The 22,231-nt window shown below is 40.3% G+C and overlaps 4 protein-coding genes across 4 annotated transcripts; 2 read left to right on the top strand and 2 right to left on the bottom strand.

Moving 5' to 3' along the window:
- Positions 1-181: 181 nt before the first annotated feature.
- On the top strand, positions 182-4,345 carry LOC141839941 (putative transferase At4g12130, mitochondrial). The gene is made up of 5 exons (XM_074727805.1): positions 182-791; positions 1,662-1,915; positions 2,023-2,121; positions 3,636-3,794; positions 3,908-4,345. Exons 1-5 carry the CDS (start codon positions 295-297, stop codon positions 4,150-4,152), a joined length of 1,254 nt encoding a protein of 417 aa, XP_074583906.1. The 5' UTR covers positions 182-294; the 3' UTR covers positions 4,153-4,345.
- A 387-nt stretch (positions 4,346-4,732) lies between these two features.
- Positions 4,733-7,777, bottom strand: LOC141839515 (protein NSP-INTERACTING KINASE 2-like). The gene is made up of 4 exons (XM_074727264.1): positions 7,174-7,777; positions 6,755-7,015; positions 5,802-6,668; positions 4,733-5,591 (listed from the first exon to the last, which is right to left on the bottom strand). Exons 1-4 carry the CDS (start codon positions 7,601-7,603, stop codon positions 5,125-5,127), a joined length of 2,025 nt encoding a protein of 674 aa, XP_074583365.1. The 5' UTR covers positions 7,604-7,777; the 3' UTR covers positions 4,733-5,124.
- Positions 7,778-10,691: 2,914 nt separating this feature from the next.
- LOC141837029 (granule-bound starch synthase 1, chloroplastic/amyloplastic-like) lies at positions 10,692-13,475 on the bottom strand. The gene is made up of 12 exons (XM_074724512.1): positions 13,260-13,475; positions 12,977-13,156; positions 12,806-12,895; positions 12,640-12,703; positions 12,436-12,536; positions 12,224-12,333; positions 11,911-12,154; positions 11,660-11,836; positions 11,382-11,573; positions 11,129-11,215; positions 10,914-11,042; positions 10,692-10,832 (listed from the first exon to the last, which is right to left on the bottom strand). Exons 1-12 carry the CDS (start codon positions 13,473-13,475, stop codon positions 10,692-10,694), a joined length of 1,731 nt encoding a protein of 576 aa, XP_074580613.1.
- Positions 13,476-16,955: 3,480 nt separating this feature from the next.
- Positions 16,956-19,607, top strand: LOC141842395 (arginine decarboxylase-like). Its single transcript, XM_074730605.1, has one exon. The coding sequence runs from the start codon at positions 17,322-17,324 to the stop codon at positions 19,488-19,490; it is 2,169 nt and encodes a 722-aa protein (XP_074586706.1). The 5' UTR covers positions 16,956-17,321; the 3' UTR covers positions 19,491-19,607.
- The last annotated feature ends 2,624 nt before the right edge of the window (positions 19,608-22,231 follow it).

Here is a 22,231-nt window from a genome sequence, read left to right as displayed (position 1 = left end):
GCAATGATCCGCTAAGGGTAGCCTTCTATTATTTGGGCCATAGCCCAGCCCATAATGGAGATGATGGATCCGGATCCACACTAACGGGTCACGCCGCAAGCCCCGACCGTTCCGGAGAGGGCGGGGAGCAACCCGCGATAAGACGGAGCGAATGCAGCCGGAACTCGCCGGCCGCCACGTCTCCCTCCCTCTCAACACGCGTCTCTTCCGCCGCCGCCACCTCTGCCGTCGCTTTTCCAAAACCTGGTCAACAACGAGGAGCGAGGAGACGAGCGGAATCGGTAACGGATTGAGATGTCTCCCCTCCGCGGCCCCGCGCATCTCCGCACTGCCCTCTCCACCTCCTTCCGCCGGCGCTTCCACGCGCGGCCCCCGCCGGGAGGCGGCCTGGACGAGTCCGGTCCCTTGGCGTGCCGTCTCGAATCCCGCTCCGTCGTCCGCTTCCGGGGCCCCGACACGCTTAAGTTCCTCCAGGGCCTCCTCACCAACGACGTCCGCCGTCTGGGAGCCGCAGATCCTCCCGGCTCCGGAGGCAGCAGCAGCGACACTTCGGATTCGTATATCCCAACTCAGAATCTCGACTTCCGTTCCCCGCCGCCGCTCTATGCCGCGCTGCTCACCCCCCAGGGTAGATTCTTGTACGATCTCTTTCTTTACCGTCCTCCACGGGCGGATGAGAAGCTCAATCAGACCGGATCGGGACCTGGGTCGGACGATTCGGGAGAGCCGTTCACTTTGATGGCCGATGTCGATTCTGCCTTCTTGGATGAACTTCTCGATTGCTTCAAGAAGTAAGAATTTGGCATCCCTATCTTATCTGTTTTTCTATCTCATTGAGAGATTGGAATTGAGTTTCAAAAGTAAAAAATTCTTCTCGAATCAAGTTTTGAATGTGATGTAGTAGCTGCAGTTATGCTGTTGGTGCGGTAATTTAAATTTCTGGCTTTGTTTAGTACAAAAGTTGAAATTTTGCAACCTTCATCATGTTAAGTAGTGGTTTGTATAATCAGATTCCTGATAATGTTTTTCTGGATAGCCTCCCCTGATTAAATACTAGCTCTACAAATGACAAGGTCTTTCCATGGGTAAAAAATGGCTTGGTTATACAGATGTTTGTTCACTAATATATGATAGTGTTGAAGAGAATAGTATCTTGTGGTCAAATGTGTTGGTTTTATTTTATCAAAGTGACAAATTACATGTGAACAATGATATCATTCTGTGTTCTATGTTCTTTAGTTGGATGATATTTAAACTAGTTACGGAACATTGGATGTAACTAGATTGTCAGCTGCCAATCGGTAGTAAACCTCATTGCATTGATTTACGATGTCAAATTTCTTCACCATGCTTTTCTAGTTATTGGTATTCTAGATGCTATTTATTGGCCTAATAGAGTTTATCTTAGTGAATAGTCTAGAGTTTCCCACTGACCTTGGAAATGAGAAATGGCAGATAATTGACTATTTTGTTAGAGGGAGGTTAGTAAAAGGAGTTATTCTTCAGCTTTGACTCTTGCTCATTATCTAATGTAAAGGAACAAATGATTTGTTTATAGAAATCTAGTAACCCTTTAATGGTAAAGACAACAACATTTTTAGTTAATCTAATGATGGCACTCTAAACATAGTAGTTTGCAAATGATTCTTTTGTCATTGTAGGTATCGCTTGAGATCAAAGGTTGAGATAGATAATGTGGCTAAGGAATACTCTTGTTGGCAACAATTTGGCAGTAACCACTTAACCAAAGTGCCATCAGCACAAGAACCTGAAGCTGCATCAGTTGGCTGGGGAAAAGGGATTGATCACGCTGCGATATCTTCTACACAAGGAAATGATGTTGGTTGGCAATGGTTCAAGGATCCTAGATTGGACTGTCTTGGATTTAGAGGAATTTTTCCTTCTAATTCAATCCGTGAGGATGCTGAATGATATATTTTCCTCCTTTTAGTTGTATGATATGCCATTACAAATAAAGATGAAATCATTTATTAAAACTTTTATTCTATGATTTTTGTGCAGCACCTCTGGTTGAGGCTGATAAGGAAGTTGGTGAACAGCATTATCTTATATGGAGATATCAGAAAGGAATTCCGGAAGGTTCATCTGAGATTCCAAAAGGTTGGACTGCAAAATTACAAATTTTTGTTTGCTAGGACATGAGGTTGATGTTTATGCAATATAGAAACTTAAAATCAATACAAATACAAGATTAACCACTTTAGGGATGCTTTGTTACTACATTGTCTTCACTTGTCAAGATCTATCCTTGGATAGAGAGAACTTTGGATTATTTTTCTGTTAATGAGCTTTACTATAGAATCCACCTTGTTATCAAGCTTGTTCTATTTGCACAGAATATTGACGCTTCACACTAGCAATAATATATTTTGTGGATTATTCACTTGCCTAGACACACGTAAGTACCACATTTAGACATTTGTGTGTTTCTGTGTTGTCGTACAGCTTGTTCTAGGACTACAAATATTTTTTGAATGGAATTTGCATATAAAGACACTAAATTATACTTCTGTCCTACTACAAAACCCTGTAGACAGGAAGCAATACTTCCCATGAGGTCATGAAGTGTAACTTACAAGAGCTAAACTTGAAACAACTGAACGAATAAAAAAAATACTAAAAGCAACTAATAAGATGGTCCTGGGTTTACAACAATGTAGTAGTGATAGACGTGTCACTTTCGAGTTGTATCAGTATTTCATCCTTATCTTCATGCTTGCTACTTAAAGTTAGCATAGAATTCTCAGTTTAGAAAGTTTAATGTTTTGGTTACAAAATTGTTTTGTGCTGAGAACTGAAATTTGCATAGTATCATATTTCTATTTATAAAACATTTAAAGCCTACACAACAAAGTTGTAACTATTTGATGAAAGATTAAATGGAAAACTGATACCTTGTAGTTTTTATGTTGTTTTCATGTGCCTCAGTGATTTTGACAAGGAAGATTCAAAAGCCTGCTCAGTTAATAATTTTGTATAGGGTTACTAAAGGTGGATCACATTCATGGACAAGCCATAGAAAAGTGGATGTGAATTAAGTGTCTGAGTTTTTGTTCATCCTGAAATGAGAAGTCAACTGAGATCTCAGCACAACTCAGATTGGCTTGTACTCCACCAAGGATCATTCTATCCCCAATCTGATCAAACCCCAATCAGAAGTGGGCCATAAAAGTTTTATAGTAGGTTGCTTCCATACTAGTCATGGTCTTGTTCAACTAACATAAAATTAAAAACTAAGGCTTATTGGTGAATGGGTACTAATGACCAATTACACTAGCGTGAGGGATGCAATTAATCACTTGGTTTCTAACTAGCAGATGTAAACATTTAGTTGAAGATGCTAAAAATAATATGTTTTAAACAACAATAACAACCAAGTCTTTATTCAACTAAGTGAGGTCGGCTATATAAATCCTCCTATGCCATTTAATATGTTTTAAAGCGCGAACAAATTTCTGATGTGTGGTTTCTTCTTTGGCTATCTATTGTTATTGATATGATTTATCAACATATTATATCAAAGTGCAATTTTACATAATTTCTCTTATAATGTGGATGTGGATAGTCAGAACCAATTCAGATAATTACTCTTGGGTTCTTCTATTTTTCAATAGGCGAGGCAGTACCTCTGGAATACAATCTTGTGGGATTGAATGCTATCTCCTTCGATAAAGGATGCTATGTTGGGCAGGAACTTGTTGCTCGGACACATCATCGAGGTGTCATTCGCAAGCGATTGTTTCCACTCAAGTTTCTCAATGACAAAGGAGAAGGTTTTACTTTCTATCTAGCTTGGTTCATGATTAAATTATCATTAATCAGGAGAAGTCATTCTTAATTGACTTCTCTGGTTCATGATGTTTACACTTCTTTTGCCTGCCATCAGACCTACAGCAGGCAGTGCCTTCAAATTCAGAAATAAAAGATGGCGAATCCAATAAAAAAGTCGGGGCTGTGACGGCTGCTCTTGGATGTCACGGTCTGGGCTTGGTGAGACTAGAGGAGGCCCTCAAGCAGTCATCTAATCTATGCATCAAAGACAAGGAAGAAGTGAGAGTTAAGATCATTAAGCCTGACTGGTGGCCAACTGAATGGACGCAACTGGAAGAACAACGAAGTGCTGCTGCTTAGAGCTACATATGCGATGATACACCTTACCCCATTTTAATTCTATTTTATCTATAAAGATGAGGGTGGCTTGTCTAACTATTAGGTGATTTTCAATGTGGAAACAATGGAGAATATTACATGTTGCAGATGTATTAACCCAGTTCACGGGTCTTGTACTGCAGTAAATAAAGGTGCAGAGTTGTTGGTCTTGAAACTTATGGACAACGAACAGGCTCAGTAACCCTGTCAAAATTTTGGAAGAACATGTGTTCCTTGTAGCAGCTTTATTAAATTGAACCCCAGAAATAAATTTCGCTAGAATGATGTTTTTCATCAGTGGCAGTGGTTTGATTAAAATTTTCCTTCCATGCATGTAGTTTACTGATACATGTATGTATATTTTTTATAAAAATGTTTTGGTTTGCATTTTGATAGCTAGCTTATAAGATCTGTCATTTCCCAGAATAAAGAACAGTGAAACAGCAGATCATCAGAATAGGTTCAAGGTATGTGAATTTTGGCTTAATCAGTTTGCAATGGCCTGCACATACACTGACCTTGAATATTTCTCATGTTTTAGATGAAAGAAGAGGAAGATCAATTGAGCAAAACCATCTCTTACAAAGGTAACTAGATAATTTGATCATACACATTGATGAATTCAACCGAGTTCCAGTTTTGCATTGATCATCAATTGTCTGAATGACCAGATTACATAAAATTAGAGCATTGATGATGCTAATTTTACCACATTGTCAGTGCAGCTGAAGGATCAAAAGATTGCATTCCCTCTGATGGAATAGTTTGCAACAGAGCACATATTACATGGCTAAGCTTACCAACATGCAGAGTTCATTACTAGAGCAAGTATCTATTTCTCCAGGTCAGCAGTTAGGAAAGGTCACAGACCACATAGCAATAAACATCCCTGAGATTTAGGAACACAGTGCAGTGAATAAGATGATGGAAACAATAGCTGCAGGCGCAGAGCGATCAACTCATGTTCAGTTGTTTGAGCACAGTCTCCATAGTCGGCCTCTGGTTCGGTACCTCACTTGTGCAAACCATTGCAATTCCAGCAAGTGTGGCTGCCTCTTTTCTGGAGTAGTCGCCATGAAGATTCTCATCGATGGTGTTTTCGAGCTTGCCAGAATCCTGACCCAGTCGCAAATGGTTTACATTAGTTTTTCCTGCCAGGATTTGGAGGATGATGACTCCAAACGAATATATATCGCTCTTTTCTGTGAATCGTCCAACAGTAGTGTATTCTGGGGCTAAGTAGCCCATGGCAGCACTAGCCTTGAGCGTGGAGAAGACAACATCATCAGCGAAGAGTTTGTGCAGACCAGAACCGGAGAGTTGAGGGATGAAATGCTGATCGATCAGGATTTTTTCTGCTGATATGTTTTGATGGACAATTGTGGGCTTGTTTGGTCTGTTGCTGTGTAGATAATGAATGCCTGCACATAGGAACACAAGAATATGTGGAAGCTGTTATGAGCTTGTTAATGATTGAATTTGAGTTAGAGATGAGAACAATGGAATCGCCGTGCATAAGGAACATGAGAGGATCAATGCAAGTAAAGATCAGATTTGCATCAAGGATGATATCATCAAATTTCAAGTATTGCATACTAAATTGATTGGAAACTGGAGTTTGAATTTGTTACCTTTTGCAATGCCCTTAACGATGGAAACTCTTGTAGGCCAGTCAAGAACTCTTCCTGGATTCTCCTTCAAATCTAGATACTGAGCTAGATTACCATTTGGAATGTGATCATACACTAGGAAACACTCACCCCTTCCTCTCGAGCAGCAGAACCCTCTCAAGGTGACAAGATTTTCATGCCGCAACAGAGTGAGCAACTTCAAACCCTTCAAGAATTCAGCTTCATCAGTTTTGCAGCTCGTCTTGTTGATGCTCTTAACAGCAACTATACTTCCATCTCGCAAGATGCCCTTGTAAGTCGCTGCAAAGTTACTTTTTCCTAGCAAGTTAACCTCCGAAAAGTACTGAGTTGCACACTCAACCTCCTCCAGATTGAACCTGAAGCTCTGTGATACCTCCTCCGAGAAGCCAACACCACTTCTGCCGTCAGCCAAAGGATCCCATCCACCCGAATACTCGAGGCTGATGAGTGGGGAGGCACTCTTGCGATATATTTCCTTTGGTTGATCAGTGCTGAGCCGGCTATCCGATACCTCAAGCGCACTGCTAATCTTTTGCTTCCTGCGACGGTACCAGACACAGGCAAAGAGCCCTGAGATTGTCCCACAAACTAAAATGGCAACAACAACAACCACAACAGTTTTAGAGGATCTTTCATCGTTCGAACAGCGAGAATCATTGCAGTTTGAGTTCAAGTTTGCAGACTCAGGAATCTGCTGTGGCTTCGTTCTCGATTCTGGTCCAAAAGGTTCAGGCTTGTTAGGCTCGAGAGGATCATATGAATCACAAACCTTGAGTGAAGCAAATCCAACACCACACAGTCCTTTGTTGTTTCCATACTGAAATCGTTCGCCCAGACTCCTCAGACCTTTATTTACATGGAAAAGCATCTCAAGTTCATAAAAGGATACAGATCTACAAACAAATGAATACAAGATATGGACTTGGAATTACCAGTAGGTACATTGCCGGAAAGAGAGTTATTTCTAACATCAAACACCGTCAGCTGAGGGAGCTGAGCTACCTTGACAGGGATGGAGCCAAACAGCTTATTGAAACTCAAATCTAATCGTAACAGCTGAGTCAGATCGCCTAAACTTGCAGGTATTGCTCCGTTCAAGCGATTGGATTGCAAGGCAACAATGGTAAGCTTCTTCATATGCCCCAATTGAGTTGGTATGCTACCACTTAGCTGGTTATGGCATAACTGCAACACTGCCAGCAAAGTAGGAAACTAAATGGCTTAAGAATTGGAGTTATTCAGCATCGTTATCGCATGCATGCAACAGAAACGAGACAATCTTTCCATTTCATTTGTTTCTTGTATTTTTTTTTCAGAAAGAAAGAAGAAGAAGCTGCGGGAAGGAACTCACCCTGCAGGCTCGACATGTTCCCTAGCTCCACAGGAATGCTCCCAGATAGATTGTTGACGTTGAGGTAGAGGTCGGTGAGCTCAGTGAGGTTGCCGATTTCGCGCGGAATCTTCCCGGTCAAGGCATTGTAGTGCAGATAGAGGCCAGAGAGGCACTTGAGCGCCGCCACAGCTGGGGAGATGGAGCCGGAGAGACCCTTTCCCTGCAGCGAGATGTTCGCCACCTTGCCGTGCTCGTTGCACGCCACTCCCTCGAAGTCGCCGCGACATGGGTCGCCGTCACCGGTCCAGGACGAGAGGAACCGGTCCTCCGGGTCCAGGGCCGCCTTCATCTCCATCAGCGCCGCCACCTCTGGATCCCCCGACGAGGGCTCGAACTCGAGCCCCAGGACGAGAAGCAACAAAACGACGGCGACAGGAACCGACGCCATTAACCAAAAATTACAAGAAAAAAGGAGCAGGATCTGAAGGTGGGGATCAATAACGGTGGAGAAGGAAAGAAAAGCGATGCATTTCTCTACTCTCAAACGCCGCAGAAGCTAGAAACAGGAGATTGGGAAGAAAGGCAAGATCTTTTCTCCATTTCCACCTTCAAAATCCCACTTTTTCACTGATGTGGGAAGGGGGAGAAGGAGAGAATGACAAAGAAATTAAAACTCGCCGCTTTGTGGGGAGGAAACAGAGAGGATGGGGAAGCAGCACCGAGGCACACACTGTAGCACTGGTGGAAAAGGACAACAGCGCTGGAAATTACCAGACTTCAATTTCGAGAAGTAAAGACAGAAAAAGAAAACAATAAATGAAAGAAAGTAAGAAAAATTTGAGATCTTCGTGCTAATTTCTACACGGAAGGCTTTATCCACACTTTGAGGTCAACAAATCTCTAGTAAGTTAAACAAATAGTTTGTCATCTACTTTAATCGTCTCCAAATTCATGATGCAAAGTTCTTATTCAATTCAAAGCCTTGATTTTTTCTTCCAAACAGATGCTGACAAGCTATGCTCTCACCGGCAGCTCTCGTGAACCATTCCCAAAGGAGGAACAAAAGATTATAAAAATTTGTATGGTTCAACTCCAGCCCTTCGCTTTGCCTACTACTACAAGGATGCCACTGCAAAAAGGTACCTTTTGAGCTGTAATGCACACCATAATCCTGCTAGTTTCTCCCAGTTTTGAATCCCCAGTTCATGGTGCACCTGCAATATTTTTTTTCCTGAATAATAGTCTCAAACACTAATAAAATACTCAAAAAAATACAAATTCTGATATGGTAGCTGAGTTGTAGCTGCGGAATTCAAAAAAAGTTGTCTCATTTAAAAAATAGATCAGGAATAGCCCGAGTGTCGAGGAGGAGCTCCGGTTTGCCATGGATTACAAATATTACTGCCCTGTCCTCTTCTGTCAAAAAAAAAAAACAATTTGGAGATGATGACTCTAAACAGGAGTTTGACTGTTTGATGCTGCTCTCCTCCATGATTAGTCATCCTAATCCTGGATATCATCATTAGCCAGGGAGAAAGTTAGGACTGGTTTTGACAAACAGAAGAAGAAAAAAAAATGATAGATAGATAGAATCTGTGACTTTGTTCATGAATAAAGTAGGTGGGGGCAAAAGGGCAAAAGCCATCAGAAAAGAGCCAACACTGTTCTAAAATACTCCCAGTCATAGAAGTATTTTGGAATAAATTGTTCCAAATAATAATTTGATAGATCTAAAATTTAATTTCAGAGTTTCGATAGTGTTTATTCTCATGTTGTTATTGCTATCCACCTGAATTATTCAATCGCTTGGTTAGAGCAGCCCTAACAATCTTAGTCAAAACTATTATGCGGATCTAAATTATCATGCTCCTTTAATCCTTTTGAGTAGTTCGTTCTATTTGTTCATGTTCTAATTTTAACTAGCTTAGGTCCAATAGATGGGTTTGTTGAATCTTGGCTAGGTTAGATTAAAAACATGTAACAGTTTGAATAAAGACTACCAGATGGCTCTACTAACACAATAGGCTTAAAGGCATAAGCGGACTTCAATAGCTCAAAGGAAAAGGGTATTTTTTAAAAATTGAACTAGTTTATATACCATTTGACTAAAATTATTATATACATATAAATCCGTTGAATTTCTTATTTTATTTTTATTTTTTAACTAGCATTAGGTATCTAGTTTTTTTAGATCGATTAATCTTAGGGACGATCAATTTGATCCCACAAAAATTTTTTACCAACTATCAAGGGTAAATTCAAAAGTGATTGTAACGAGTAGCTCAACAGTCTAACATCTTAAATTTGTCATCCCACTAGAGGAAATATACTGTATCGTAATTAGAAATTAAATCATGGATACTTGCCCCTCATAACATTCTTACAATTTAGATCTTATCAAAGCCGAACAATAGCTTCCTCTAAAACTGCAGCTTCTCGATTTACCTCTTCACAGATGGTCGTAGAACCGATCGTATGAGACCGCTGGGATAGTGAATCCACCTTTTACATAAAAGAATCATAGATACTTGGAATATTACATGGGCACTCTGCCATTGCACTGGGGCTAAATTAGTTGAAATTGAACAATATTTTCATTGAAGCTGATTTAACCATTTTTTTAGTAAAAATATCGTGGAAAATCTTTCGTAAAGTTTTTTGTTTTCATCTGCTAAAAATGAGTTAGGTCTGCGAGCGGCATCAAATCATTACAAATAATACACGATCCAATGAATCAAACTCAAACGAGATCTGGATGCCACTCGGAGACGACTTGTCATTCATCAATCATCTTTTGTCCGACTTCATCATCATATTTTATTTCTTTTTCTTTTTAAATAATTTTTTTTTAAAAAAATAAAAAAAATACATAAGAAGAAGGGGCGGACTTTCAAGCGTCTTTGAATTTCAAATTCTGAAAACCGAAAATAGTCGAATTTTCGTCTCCTTGTTAATTAGGGTTCCAGGCGTCGTTGGAAATATTGGGGGAAGTCGAGTAAATTGAATGAAGAAGACAAAGACGCTGCTATAAATTAGGAGTTAATGAGGAGAAGCTTTGGAAAGTGGAGCTGCACCTACATGTTCGCCCACATGCTCTCTTTCTTCCAACTTCAAACCTCATTTTCTTCTTCTTCTTCTTCTTTCTTTTCTCTATTCAAATCGGAGGATCTCTTCCGACCTAACTTTGATTTCTCCGTTTGATTTATACCGATGGGTTTTGAATAGAAATAAATAAAATAAATAGGGCAAAAATAATATTTTAATATATATATATATATATATATATATATTATTTTTGAAAAAATATATATGTATTATTTTGAAAATATAGTAGTCATTTAGTGCGTCAATCATGTGCATCTTTTTGGGCTCAAATCAGCAATTCTTTCCTATCAGTAAAATTCACTTCATTCATAGTTTTTCTTTTATTCAGCAATGTAGTTGTAACCACAAGGAGTAGTATAGTAGCACACAAACTTTGAGCAAGTAGTGTTTTATGTCTCCCGCATCACGTACCACATCGAGCCCAGTTCAAACTAGACTCGAATCAGCTCTCGAGGAACAGGAGCAGCCACATTTTCCTTTGCAAGAGGAGCAATTTCCTCCCCGTCGATTCCTCGCTCACTTCCACTCGCCCCCAAGCCGAGCAGGAACTCCTCCCACCTCTTCGCCGGTCCCTGAAACACATCAACCAATGTCAATTATCGTCGCACGGTCATGTATCATTGAACTTCTTCGGTTAGTGTTAGGTTCCTCACCTTCCAGGAAAGATCTTGGTTCATGCAGTTTGTTATCATTCGTGCGAATGTAGGCGTTCGGTAGACCGCAAGGGCCCTCTTCACGGCTTCCACAACCTTTGCCACATCGTCTTTATTGACGAAATCGCACTGCAAGGCACAACGAAAATGTTAGGTTAGACGATGTGAGATCATGTAGAAAAAGGAAAGCATTCAAATAGATGGTTAGTTGTTACATTGGCACTGAAGGCGCCCATATGAAACCCAGTGATTCCATCTCTCACAGTGTCGATAAGTCCACCAGTAGAGGCACATATAGATGGCTGCATCATACCCAAAATTTAGATGGATAGAAGATAATCGAAACCGAAGAAAGGAAGTCGAGAAAAAACCGGCTTTCTTTCGAAAGAAAGGAGACTAAAGCAGGAACAAACGGGATCGATACCGAAAACACTGTTCCATTAGATAACGATAAGAGTAGAGACATACTACTCCATATCTCATGCCTTGGAACTGAATGAGGCCACAAGGCTCAAATCTGCTTGTAATAGCAAGAAGATCTGCTCCAGCCATGATCAAATGTGCCAAAGGAACATTGAACTTCATATGAGCTCTCACTTTGTTCGGGTACTTGGCTTCGAGTTGGGCGAGCTCGCTCTCCATCTTCCCCTTGCCAGTTCCCTGTAAGTTAGCCGATCGAATTAGGAGCTCTTGCCGGTGAATTTCAAAAAGAATTCAGCTGAGTTTGGGGGTTTGATGCATCTCACAAGCACTATCACTTGCACATTCTCATCGATGAATTCGGGAATAGCCGCCGCGAAGATATCTGAGCCTTTCTGCTCTTCCAATCTCCCACAGAAGGCAATTAGAGGGATGTTTCGGTCGACCGGCAATCCTACTTCGGCTTGTAAAGCTTCCTTGTTCACCGGCTTCGCTTGCATTGCCTGAAATGAAGTTTGGGTGAGTTTGAATGGTCTTTGAGCTATGAGAAAACAGACTGGTTTCGGAGAGTCCTGACGGTGGTGGCATCGAATTTTGCGGTGATGTATTTGTCGGTGGACGGATTCCACTCGTTGATGTCCATGCCGTTCACGATTCCGGTGATGCCTTTGGCGCGAAGAACGTTGTTCAATTCAACTCCTCGCTCTTCTCCTGAAACAAGCTCTTGGGCATAGTATGGACTCACAGTGACAGCTTTGTCACATTCTATGATTCCAGCCTTCATCCAATTGATCTTCCTTCCTTTCACAGGGTTCTTGTGCCTGAAACATTTCCAAACACCGTTTGAGTCTCCATCGAAGAACACCCGATATCGAAATGAGATTACATACCCATCGATGAAGTCGAAAGAGGACTTAAATCTCTCGGGCAGATTAAGAATTTCATAGTCTGAGGAAGCGAATCGACCCTGGTAGACGACGTTATGAATGCAGAAAGCAACCTGGAAATTGAAGTGGAATTGGTCTCGATCATCACCCAACAACAACAACAACAAAAAGAAGGAAGGCTTCAGGCCAAACTGAACTATTTAACTCTTAGTTACCTTAGCATTCATGTAGATCCCTTGTGATTGGTAGATGTTCTTCAAGTAGCAAGGAAGAGGACCAGTGTGCCAATCATTTGCAACAAAAATAACATCCTCCCCTATTCGCGAAGGACGGGAAAAGGAAGTGAGTATTGGCTGTAGGATGACGATCAAAGAAAGCAAGGGAAATTTAAAAATGATACGATCGATCGAGCCTCATACCGTATGGCCCAGAGTAGTACTTGCTGTTGTTGAGATGAAGGACCCTCGGAGCCAACAAAGCTGCCTGAAAAACTCATCCATGGCAATTGTCAGAAACAAAGTGATCCTGGTATGATCCTTGAAGAAGAAGAAGAAGAAGTTGCAAATTTTAGCATCTCGAATCGACCTGACAGAAAAGGCTGAATCTTTGCTGGTTGTCTTCGAAGTCGGTTCCGGCCGTAGGACCGTATAGCTTGCGCCCGGTTTGGCCCCAAACCTTGAGCGTACAAATTAGTATGATCAGAAGTGTGATTGATCAGGCAATTGGAGAACAGACAGAGCAAGGAAGATGAAGAACCTTTGCGAGGAACAAAGGGTGATCGACGAACACCCTGTCGACTCCCCTTTTGTAGCAATGGAAGTATCGAACTCTTTCGATGCGATCGCCGACTTTTACATCAACCAGCACACTTGTGTCCCAGGAATCATAGTACTGATCGTATCGAGGAGCAATGGTCATGACTCTGTGCCCGTTTGCCTGAACAAAGATGAGGAAGAACAGAGGATTCAGCTCGCGAATAGATGCAAAGATCGATAGCCTTTTCTTTGTTTTTTTTTCAGGTGGTGAATCGGATTGTTACAGCCATGGCCGGAGGAAGGCCGCCGAGGACGTCGCCGAGGCCTCCGGTTTTGCTCCAGGGAGCCATCTCTGCGCCGACGAAGACTATGTTCATCCCCTTCCCGCAGACGACGACGGAGCTTGAGCTGGACTTGGTGGCCGGAGGCCCCCTCTTGGTCTGCCACGAGGGCGGCGCGAGTGGCCTGCCGTTGATGGATCTCATCTGAAGCGAATCCATGGAGGTCTGAGATCTGCGTCCTTGGAAGGTGAGGGGGAACGCCATTGCTGCCGCCATGGACGTGCAGTAAGCTCTGCATGCATGCATGCCGCGATCAAAAGACATGTAGAGTTATGATATATCACAACTGGACGCGATCAGCAGGAGAATTAATCCAAACAAATCACGATCGGAAAAAAAGAATGCAGTAAAAGATCGAAAGCAATCTATAAACCTCTCTTTTTCTTCGAAGAGCAAGCGATGGAATCGAGCTTTGTGCGTGGGGAGTGGAGTGGCCTTTCTTCTCAGTTCTCAGTCGCTCTTTATAGGATGCGCCGCGAGTCCACGTGGCACTTGTTGAGTGCGCGGTTCCTTGTGGCCCCTGCCCACTTCGCCGGTGGACTGAATTGTCCGCCGCCGTTGGTAGAGAAGAAGACGACGACGGCGACGGGAAACGGCCTGTTCTTCTGAAATTATCAACTTTTAGTATCATCCACTAACTTCAAATTGCAAAAATAATTCTTAACATCATTTTCTCTCTTTTTTTTTTTTCCCTCCCAAAATTAGTACAATATCAAATAAATATAGGAAAGAAAAAAAATTTGGAGTTAGTCGACTAAATTTTCTCTCTTCATGTTGATCTTATACGTCTTTCCTTGTTTATTATAGGTAATTATTGAGGATTTTGGATTAGATTATGTGGCAATGACAACTTGTTAATTTTACGTGGAAGTAAAGACTAATCTATTTGTCATTAAAAGGACAATCCAATTTCATACTTATCGTTGTCATTTAAAAACTCTTTTGAACTCAAATTGTCTAATTACTCGTAGAAGGTATACTAAATGAATGTTATAATATTAAGAAAAAAACTTTTACCCGAATTAGAATGAAGTAGGCTTCTTTCTGATTGTAAAATTACAGTCGACTTCTTCATATACATAAATTCATACATTTCAAAAAGTTCTCACAATGGAGGGGTGATGGATCATACAATGAACTTATAACTAGATAAAACAAGCAGGTCAGGTCACATGAACTAAACATGTAAATCGACTAAATGATCGAAACGGCTGTATCAAAAGGAGTCAAATTAACTAGACCAGGCGGAAAAATCTAAAATATTCATAAACAATTTATAAGATGATGGTAAAACAGAAGGAACACAAGGTAACAGTAGGGGTGAATAAAAATTCAATTAAATACAATAGAGTTACAGAGCTTATTTTGCGAGTTTCTTATTTCTGTCCAACAAATATAGAACCAAAAAAATCCTGAGTGGCACAAAAAGGAACTCTTGATACAAAAATAAACCACTTGACAGTGTAACCATTACCTTAGATCAATAGATGGTTAAAAAAAAGCTAAGGGCATACCAAGGAATTTGCTAATAGCAGCTTCCAGGGTCTGTGGCAAGGCCCAATTAAAATCCCGCCAAGGCCCAATTAAAATGATGAAATTTTGCTTTTCTTAAAAAAAAATATTGACAGTGATTCTAAAATTTGTAAAATATATTTTTTAAAAAAATAATTAAATCATTGTCCCAAAAAATACAAATCAAGTTTTAAATTCTAATTTTTTACTGATATATTTATTTAATTAAAAAAATTTGTTGCATGGATAACTAATATTTTTTAACAAAAATTTGATATTATGTACAATGGAAATGTTGGTGTTGAACAGTCAAGAAATTATATAATAGAATTTGTATAATTTCTAAAAGTTGAATGACAAATGGTCTAAGATTTATCTTATTTACTAATGCAAAAATACCCTTTGAATTTAAAATATATATGAACTAGATATGTGTGGTAGATGATGACACATATGTTTTGGTCAACCCTGTAGTATCAAAAGTCAACAGTCAACTGTCAAAGGCTTATGTTCAACGTGCTACATGAAAAGTCTTTCGTTTTCATCTATGGTCAAAGAAAAAGATCTTTTTTTCCTTTTTTTTTTTGTTTGCATATTAGATATTCTTCCATATTTTTTTTTCTTTCAATGAAAAAGTCAAATATTGTCACTTGATCGAATAGAAAGCAAAAGATAATTTTGATTCTCAAACGACATATTTTTTTTTTTTTGATGACTTATCGAGATATTTTTGATGACCAATATCTTAACCAATGTATCCCTTGAAGATAGATGCTTTAATAATCGCAAAGTCAAAATATTAATTTGGGTGCAACATATTTAGATGCAATTCGCACTAAATTAATTTGAAATTCTTTATTTGGGTGGATTTGATTGAAACTCAATTTGATTAGACTCGAATTCAATTTAAGTCAATTTGATCAAACTCGAGCTCATCTTGATTGAACCCTAGCTCTATCCATGAAATATATTTCCACAGAGGATTATTTAGCTGTTGTTATAAATTTGAATAATATTTTTATTTAATAGAATTAATTCCTTTCCCTTTTTCTTCTTTGTATTTTACTATTTTCAATAGGAATAATTGATAACTCCCTTTGATCTTTTAACTCGCTAGATCATCTAGTCTTGTTTACTCTAATTCGATCAAAATAAAAGTTCGATCAAAATCACTATAATATATAATAATTTTAATTAAAATTAAAGTATTTTTAGAATAAAAATATAGAACAAAGCATCTTTTTAATATGTTTTAAAATAATATACCCTTTTAACGATAACCAAAATAAGGGAAAGAGTTTTGGCATGTTAAAGTTGTCTATATTGAAAAGTTTCATATTTCAAAATATTTTTAAACAAATTAATAATTTTGACATTTGAATATTAAATAGATAATTGATTTATTTTTAATTAGCAATCAGTTTGAATAACATTCATAACTATCTTATAGCTTTCTAAATAAACACCAAAATGGTTCTTATATATACATATAGATATATGATTTCTGACTAATATATGATAATTAAATATTTATAGTTAAAAGATAATTTAAAATTTTATCAAATTTGAATTAATGCCTTATTGTACTTAAATTTTATTTCACCTTTTTAAAAATTTAGAAAGTAAATTAACACCAACAAAATAATAATAATTATAATAATAATATTTTTTTACGAAGATATTTAAAAAATTTAAGTTAAGGAACGCGTCATCATTGAAATGGCTGATGCCTTAAAATTCGAAACGTGGCGCGATCGAGGCCCTCAGTTGAGATCCTCCTTCTTCGCCTCCTCTTGCAGAAAAAACGTCTCTCTTCGCCACCCACAAAATGTACACGCCGCGCTTCGGCCGAGAAGAATCCGCTCCGCCTCTGATTGGACGATCCTGTTTTAACTCTCTGTGGGGCCCGCTCTCGCCATACGGAGACACGCCGCGGGTAACTCAGGATCCTCGTGAGTACAAAATAGAAACGATATATTCAGCGTTCGTTCCGATAAAAATCCAATAAAACGGCGCTACGCTCGAGATTCTTCAGTCTTCCTCTCTGCCACCAACATACCGTTATATATCCCTCGATCTCGCTATATAAACCCCTCCTCCTTTATTTCCAAATCTCGCCCGGTTCCGTCTCTGCCTCTCCACCCCTCGCTATTTATAACGCTACCGCCGCTTACTCCTCTAGGGATCCGTTCGCCTCCGCCATTCCTCCTTGGGATCGCCAGGCCTCTGCTTCGCCGGAGGTCCAACGGCGTAGGTTGATTGTCTTTCGGTGATTTCTTCGTCCCCGCCTTCTTCTGAGCGTCCGGTGTGGAGGTTGCCCTGTCCTCCGTTAGCGCGCCCGGGCTTCCCTTCTTCACCGAAGACTCTTCCTGTTTCGCTTGAGGGGGAGGCCGGGGCTCCGGCCTCGGCGGCTTTTGAAGCCCCTATCTTGACATCGAGATTTAAAGGGTAACGTTTTCTTTTTTATTCATTTCCATCGGCGATCGGGAAGGGATGCCGGCCCTCGCTTGCGTTGATGCTGCTGTCTCGCCTCCTGGCTGCGGCATAGCGTGGGACGGCGCCCTTCCCGCACCAGGGTTATTCCCTGGCGGCACTCCGACGACGCCGGTCGGCGCCGCCACCGATCACCCCGCTCCGTGGTCCACTGACGTCTCCGCCGTGCTCTACCGCATCGATCGTTGGGGCGTGCCGTACTTCTGCATCAACGCCGCCGGCGACGTCGCCGTCCGGCCTTACGGCGCTGCCACTCTCCCCCACCAGGAGATTGATCTGCTGAAGGTGGTGAAGAAAGTCTCCGATTCCAAGTTCGACGGCGGTCTAGGTCTCCGCCTCCCGCTTCTCGTCCGCTTTCCTGACGTCCTCAGGCACCGGCTCGAGTCCCTCCACTCCGCCTTCGAGTTTGCCATCCAATCCAATGGCTACGGCTCTCTCTACCAAGGGGTCTACCCGGTGAAGTGCAACCAGGATCGCTACATCGTGGAGGACATCGTCGAATTTGGGGCGCCTTTTGGGTTCGGCCTAGAGGCCGGATCAAAAGCGGAGCTTCTTCTCGCCATGAACTGTCTCTCCAAGGGAAGCCCTGAGGCTTTCCTCATCTGCAATGGGTATAAAGACGAGGAATACATAGTCCTCGCCCTAATTGCTCGAAGCATGGATATCAACACAGTGATCGTCCTGGAACAAGAGGAGGAACTCGACATTGTGGTGGAGACTAGCCAGAGGCTCGGTGTCCGGCCGGTGATTGGCCTTCGTGCGAAGCTCAGAACCAAGCATTCCGGCCATTTCGGATCTACCTCAGGTGAAAATGGCAAGTTCGGTCTAACCACCGCCCAGATCCTCTCTGTCGCGCACAAGCTCCAGCGACTTGACATGCTCGATTGCCTTCAACTCTTGCATTTCCACATTGGCTCGCAGATTCCGTCGACGGCGCTCCTTTCTGACGGCGTCAGCGAGGCCGCCCAAATATATTGTGAACTCTCAAGGCTTGGGGCCTCCATGAGAGTAATCGACATCGGCGGTGGCCTGGGCATTGATTACGATGGCTCTCACTCAGGCGGAACGGATATGTCAGTGAGCTACAGCCTCGACGAGTACGCCGACGCCGTGGTTCGATCCGTGATGTTCGCCTGCGACAGGAAGCACGTACGCCATCCCATCATCTGCAGCGAGAGCGGCCGGGCTCTCGTGTCACACCACTCGGTGCTTATCTTCGAAGCGATGTCATCCAGCACCAGCAAAGTTGAGACATTGTCGTCCATGGCCCCAAATCTAGCCTGCTTTCTCGATGAACTTGCAGATGACGTTCGTTCGGACTACCAGAATTTGATGGCCGCTGCGTTCCGCTGCGAGTACGAGACCTGTGCTCTTTATGCCGACCGGTTGAAGTGGAGGTGCGTCGACCAATTCAAGGAGGGCATTCTCGGGCTGGAGCACCTTGCGGCTGTCGATGCTCTGTGCGACCTTGTGTCGAAGGAAATGAGGGTTGCTGATCCGGTGAAGACCTACCATGTTAACTTTTCTGTGTTCACCTCTATGCCCGATTTCTGGGCCATCGGGCAACTCTTCCCCATCATCCCAATTCACCATCTCGACCAGCGACCCGAGGTCAAAGGTATTCTCTCGGATCTGACATGCGACAGCGACGGCAAGATCGACAAGTTCATCGGCGGACAGTCGAGCCTCCCCCTGCACGAGCTCGGAGGAATCACCGGCAAGGAAGGTGGATACTACCTGGGGATGTTTCTTGGCGGGGCTTACCAGGAGTCGCTCGGGGGGTTGCACAACCTGTTCGGGGGGCCGAGCGTCGTGCGGGTATCGCACGCCGACGGGCCGCACTGCTTCGCGGTGACGCTAGCGGTGCCCGGCCCGTCCTGCGCCGACGTCCTCCGGGCGATGCAGCATGACCCTGCGATGATGTTCGACGCCCTCAAGCACCGCGCCGAGGAGCGCGCCGCCGGGTCCGGGGACGCTCTCTCCTGTGCCCTCGCCCACGCTTTCCACTCCATGCCGTACCTGGTCGCCCGCACGGCTGCCCGAGCAGCAAGTTCCAGCAGCGACGGCGAGACCACGGACGCCACGACCAGCGACTCGGAGGCCGGCGGCGGAGGCAGGGCGGAGGAGGAAGACGAAGATTGGGAGTTCATGCGCTGCATGAGCGTGTGAGCTTAGCTTTCTTTCCGTGTTTCGGTAATCATATCCTTAGTCTTTTTTCTGCAATGATCAATTTTGGAGCCCAATTATACATTGTAAATGGGCCGGGAGAACCGGATAACAGAAATCGGCTCAGCCTACAAGCCGTTGTTTGCCAGAATCCCAAACTCGACTGCCTTCCTCCTTTCTAAACCGTTCGATCCAATCTCCATATCTATAATATATATAAAAACAGAGTTGTCTGTCCTTCCCTAAAAATTTCCTCGCCTAAACATTAATTATAGACATATTTAACTATATGGAAACAAACTTACACCCATCGAGGACCGCAAAAATCTTTCATACAATTAATATTTATCTATACGGAAACAATTTAAGGAACCTAATTTTTGGGGACCTAATATAGCTACACTCAACTCTTTAGTTTCAATCAAATCTTTTATTATGAAAATAATAAATTATATATGCAGTGAACCTAATTTAAGAAAGATGTCATGAATCTGTGTATTTTGCATACAATTAATATTTATCTATATGAAAATAATTAATCATATATGCAGTGAACCTAATTTAAGGAAGATGTCTTGAATCTCTGTATTTTGCATATTAATGATTTTTTACAACTCGAACGGACATACATTTTATTTTTAATTAAGTTATGAAAATGTAGCCTTAGTTAATGTATTTAAATAATTATGTATTACATATCAATTATTATTATTTTTTACCTGATATAGAAATATTTATCTTATGAATTATCATTATAATTGTTTTACACAAATAGTATGATTTTTTAATTCAATAAAGTATTTATTTTTCATTTTTGTCTGATTTAAATGATTTGAGTTATATCTAAAACTTATATATGGTAAAGATTACCATATTTGATTGTAAAATATCATTTAATGTTGCAAAGCTAATAAAATGTTATTAATAATTGAAATGACCTTAATTAAAGATTACCATATAAATTAAAAAATGAAGATTCATCGATATTATTCAATTTTGATATTTATGACATTGAAGAGATTTTGAAAATCGTGAAAAGATTAGTGCTCTCTTTGATTGTTGATACTTTCCATCTTTTACAATATTAATTAAAAATTCATCTTAGAATTTAAATGATATTGATATCGTTAGACTTAATTTGTGCAACACTCCATGATTTAAGTTACACAAATTAAATATTACCACCTTTGAAATACCACATATTCCAAAGTTTCAAGGTCCTGCCTTAAATTATATTTAATGTCATCAATAAAATTACCATCTTTTTCGATTTAAACTTTTCAAATTCCTCTTCAATACACTCTATAAATTAAGACTGTAATATCTTTACTCACTCACTTTAGATTGAAATAAAAAAATGGCTCCTCTGTTTAATCTTATCCGAGAGGTTAACCGTTCGAAAATGCAGTGGGCGTTGAAACTCCGATTAGTTCGTTGTTACGATCTACCTGCATATGGAAACAATGGAGATTTTAGCTTGGAGTGTGTCTTTCGTGATAAAGAGGTTGTATATATATTTTTTACGTATATATTTGATTATTGTTCAAAAATATAAATATTTACTCTTTCTAAATATTTATAGGGTGAACGCATACATGGAACAATAAAACGTCCGATCATGGAGAAAGTGAAACCCATTCTATTAGAAGGTCATGTATTTGCCATAAAAAATATCATTGTTGCAGAGAATCGAATGAAGTATAAGACAACAACAAACAAATACAAGATCAATTTTATTGCAAAAACTCATGTATGCGAAATTTTTGATGATACATTTCCATCGATGATGTATGAATTCAAGTCTTTTAGTGAACTGAAGGAGACAGATTCTGTTAATGAGAACATACTTTTTGGTAAGTTAATTTATTTTTTTATTTCATGATTAATTGATCGAACATTTTATCTTATAGCTTAAATTTTTTTTTGAGATGTCATTGACAAAATGGTTGCACGAGAATCGCCTCAAAGTAAAGAATTTGGTGGCCGCCTTACAAAACTTCTTGATTTTATCTTAGAAGATTCGGAGTAAGTATTGTTTTATTATTCTTTTAATTTATGGAAAGACTTTGTCAATGACATTATGACATATTACATCTAATATTTTAATATTTTTTAATAATCAATTATTTTACTATTTTTAGGAACAATAAAATATCATATACTCTGTGAGGAGACTTTGTCAATGACATCATGACATACTTGGAAAAAATAGGTGAAGAACCGTTGTTATCGTTCTACAAATGTGTCGAGCAAAAAAAAAAATTAATTAGTTGTTATCATTGTTATTTATATTTTAATTATTTATTCAAACGCTCATACTTACTAATTTTAATTATTAATTATATAAAAAAATATCCCGTGCATTGCACGGGTGAAATACTAGTTTTCTATTATAGAAGATACACATTTGTTTAGATAATCACAAATTAATTTACCCATTACCCATTTATAGTAGGTTCAATTTAGGTATGAGTAATGGTATATAACGTTTAGTTGGAAATTTATTATATTTTTATTTTAGCAAATGAGTTTTAAATATTATAGAAAAGTTACTAAACACCTAATTAATTCATTCTTTTGAGGCAAGCGGTGACCTATGGAAGAACTTTAAATAATTTACTAAAATAAATAAATTTTAACACATATTTGTGATTAATTGATTTATAGTGATGAACAAAAATTGTAAATTATTTGCAAAAGCATTCATAATAAAATTAAAAATTTTGATTTTATAAATAAGTATT

The sequence above is a fragment of the Curcuma longa genome, chromosome 11 (genome assembly GCF_044706935.1).
Source record: "Curcuma longa cultivar G26 ecotype Majalengka, Jawa Barat chromosome 11, ITB_CL_G26_1.1, whole genome shotgun sequence".
Lineage (NCBI taxonomy): Eukaryota > Viridiplantae > Streptophyta > Magnoliopsida > Zingiberales > Zingiberaceae > Curcuma > Curcuma longa.
Note: the sequence above shows the minus strand (reverse complement) of the source record. Positions and strands in the feature narration are given on the sequence as shown.

Excerpts from the sequence above, each read along its gene's own strand:
- LOC141839941 (XM_074727805.1), top strand. The coding sequence starts at position 295 with ATGTCTCCCCTCCGCGGCCCCGCGCATCTCCGCACTGCCCTCTCCACC. Across the intron at positions 2,122-3,635 it reads TTCATCTGAGATTCCAAAAG|GCGAGGCAGTACCTCTGGAA; the intron begins GTTGGACTGCAA and ends ATTTTTCAATAG. Across the intron at positions 3,795-3,907 it reads TCTCAATGACAAAGGAGAAG|ACCTACAGCAGGCAGTGCCT; the intron begins GTTTTACTTTCT and ends GCCTGCCATCAG.
- LOC141839515 (XM_074727264.1), bottom strand. The coding sequence starts at position 7,603 with ATGGCGTCGGTTCCTGTCGCCGTCGTTTTGTTGCTTCTCGTCCTGGGG. Across the intron at positions 7,016-7,173 it reads GAACATGTCGAGCCTGCAGG|TGTTGCAGTTATGCCATAAC; the intron begins GTGAGTTCCTTC and ends CTTTGCTGGCAG. Across the intron at positions 5,592-5,801 it reads CGTTAAGGGCATTGCAAAAG|GCATTCATTATCTACACAGC; the intron begins GTAACAAATTCA and ends TCCTATGTGCAG.
- LOC141837029 (XM_074724512.1), bottom strand. The coding sequence starts at position 13,475 with ATGGATTCGCTTCAGATGAGATCCATCAACGGCAGGCCACTCGCGCCG. Across the intron at positions 12,704-12,805 it reads GATTCAGCCTTTTCTGTCAG|GCAGCTTTGTTGGCTCCGAG; the intron begins GTCGATTCGAGA and ends TGAGTTTTTCAG. Across the intron at positions 11,574-11,659 it reads ATGTGCAAGTGATAGTGCTT|GGAACTGGCAAGGGGAAGAT; the intron begins GTGAGATGCATC and ends GCTAACTTACAG.
- LOC141842395 (XM_074730605.1), top strand. The coding sequence starts at position 17,322 with ATGCCGGCCCTCGCTTGCGTTGATGCTGCTGTCTCGCCTCCTGGCTGC.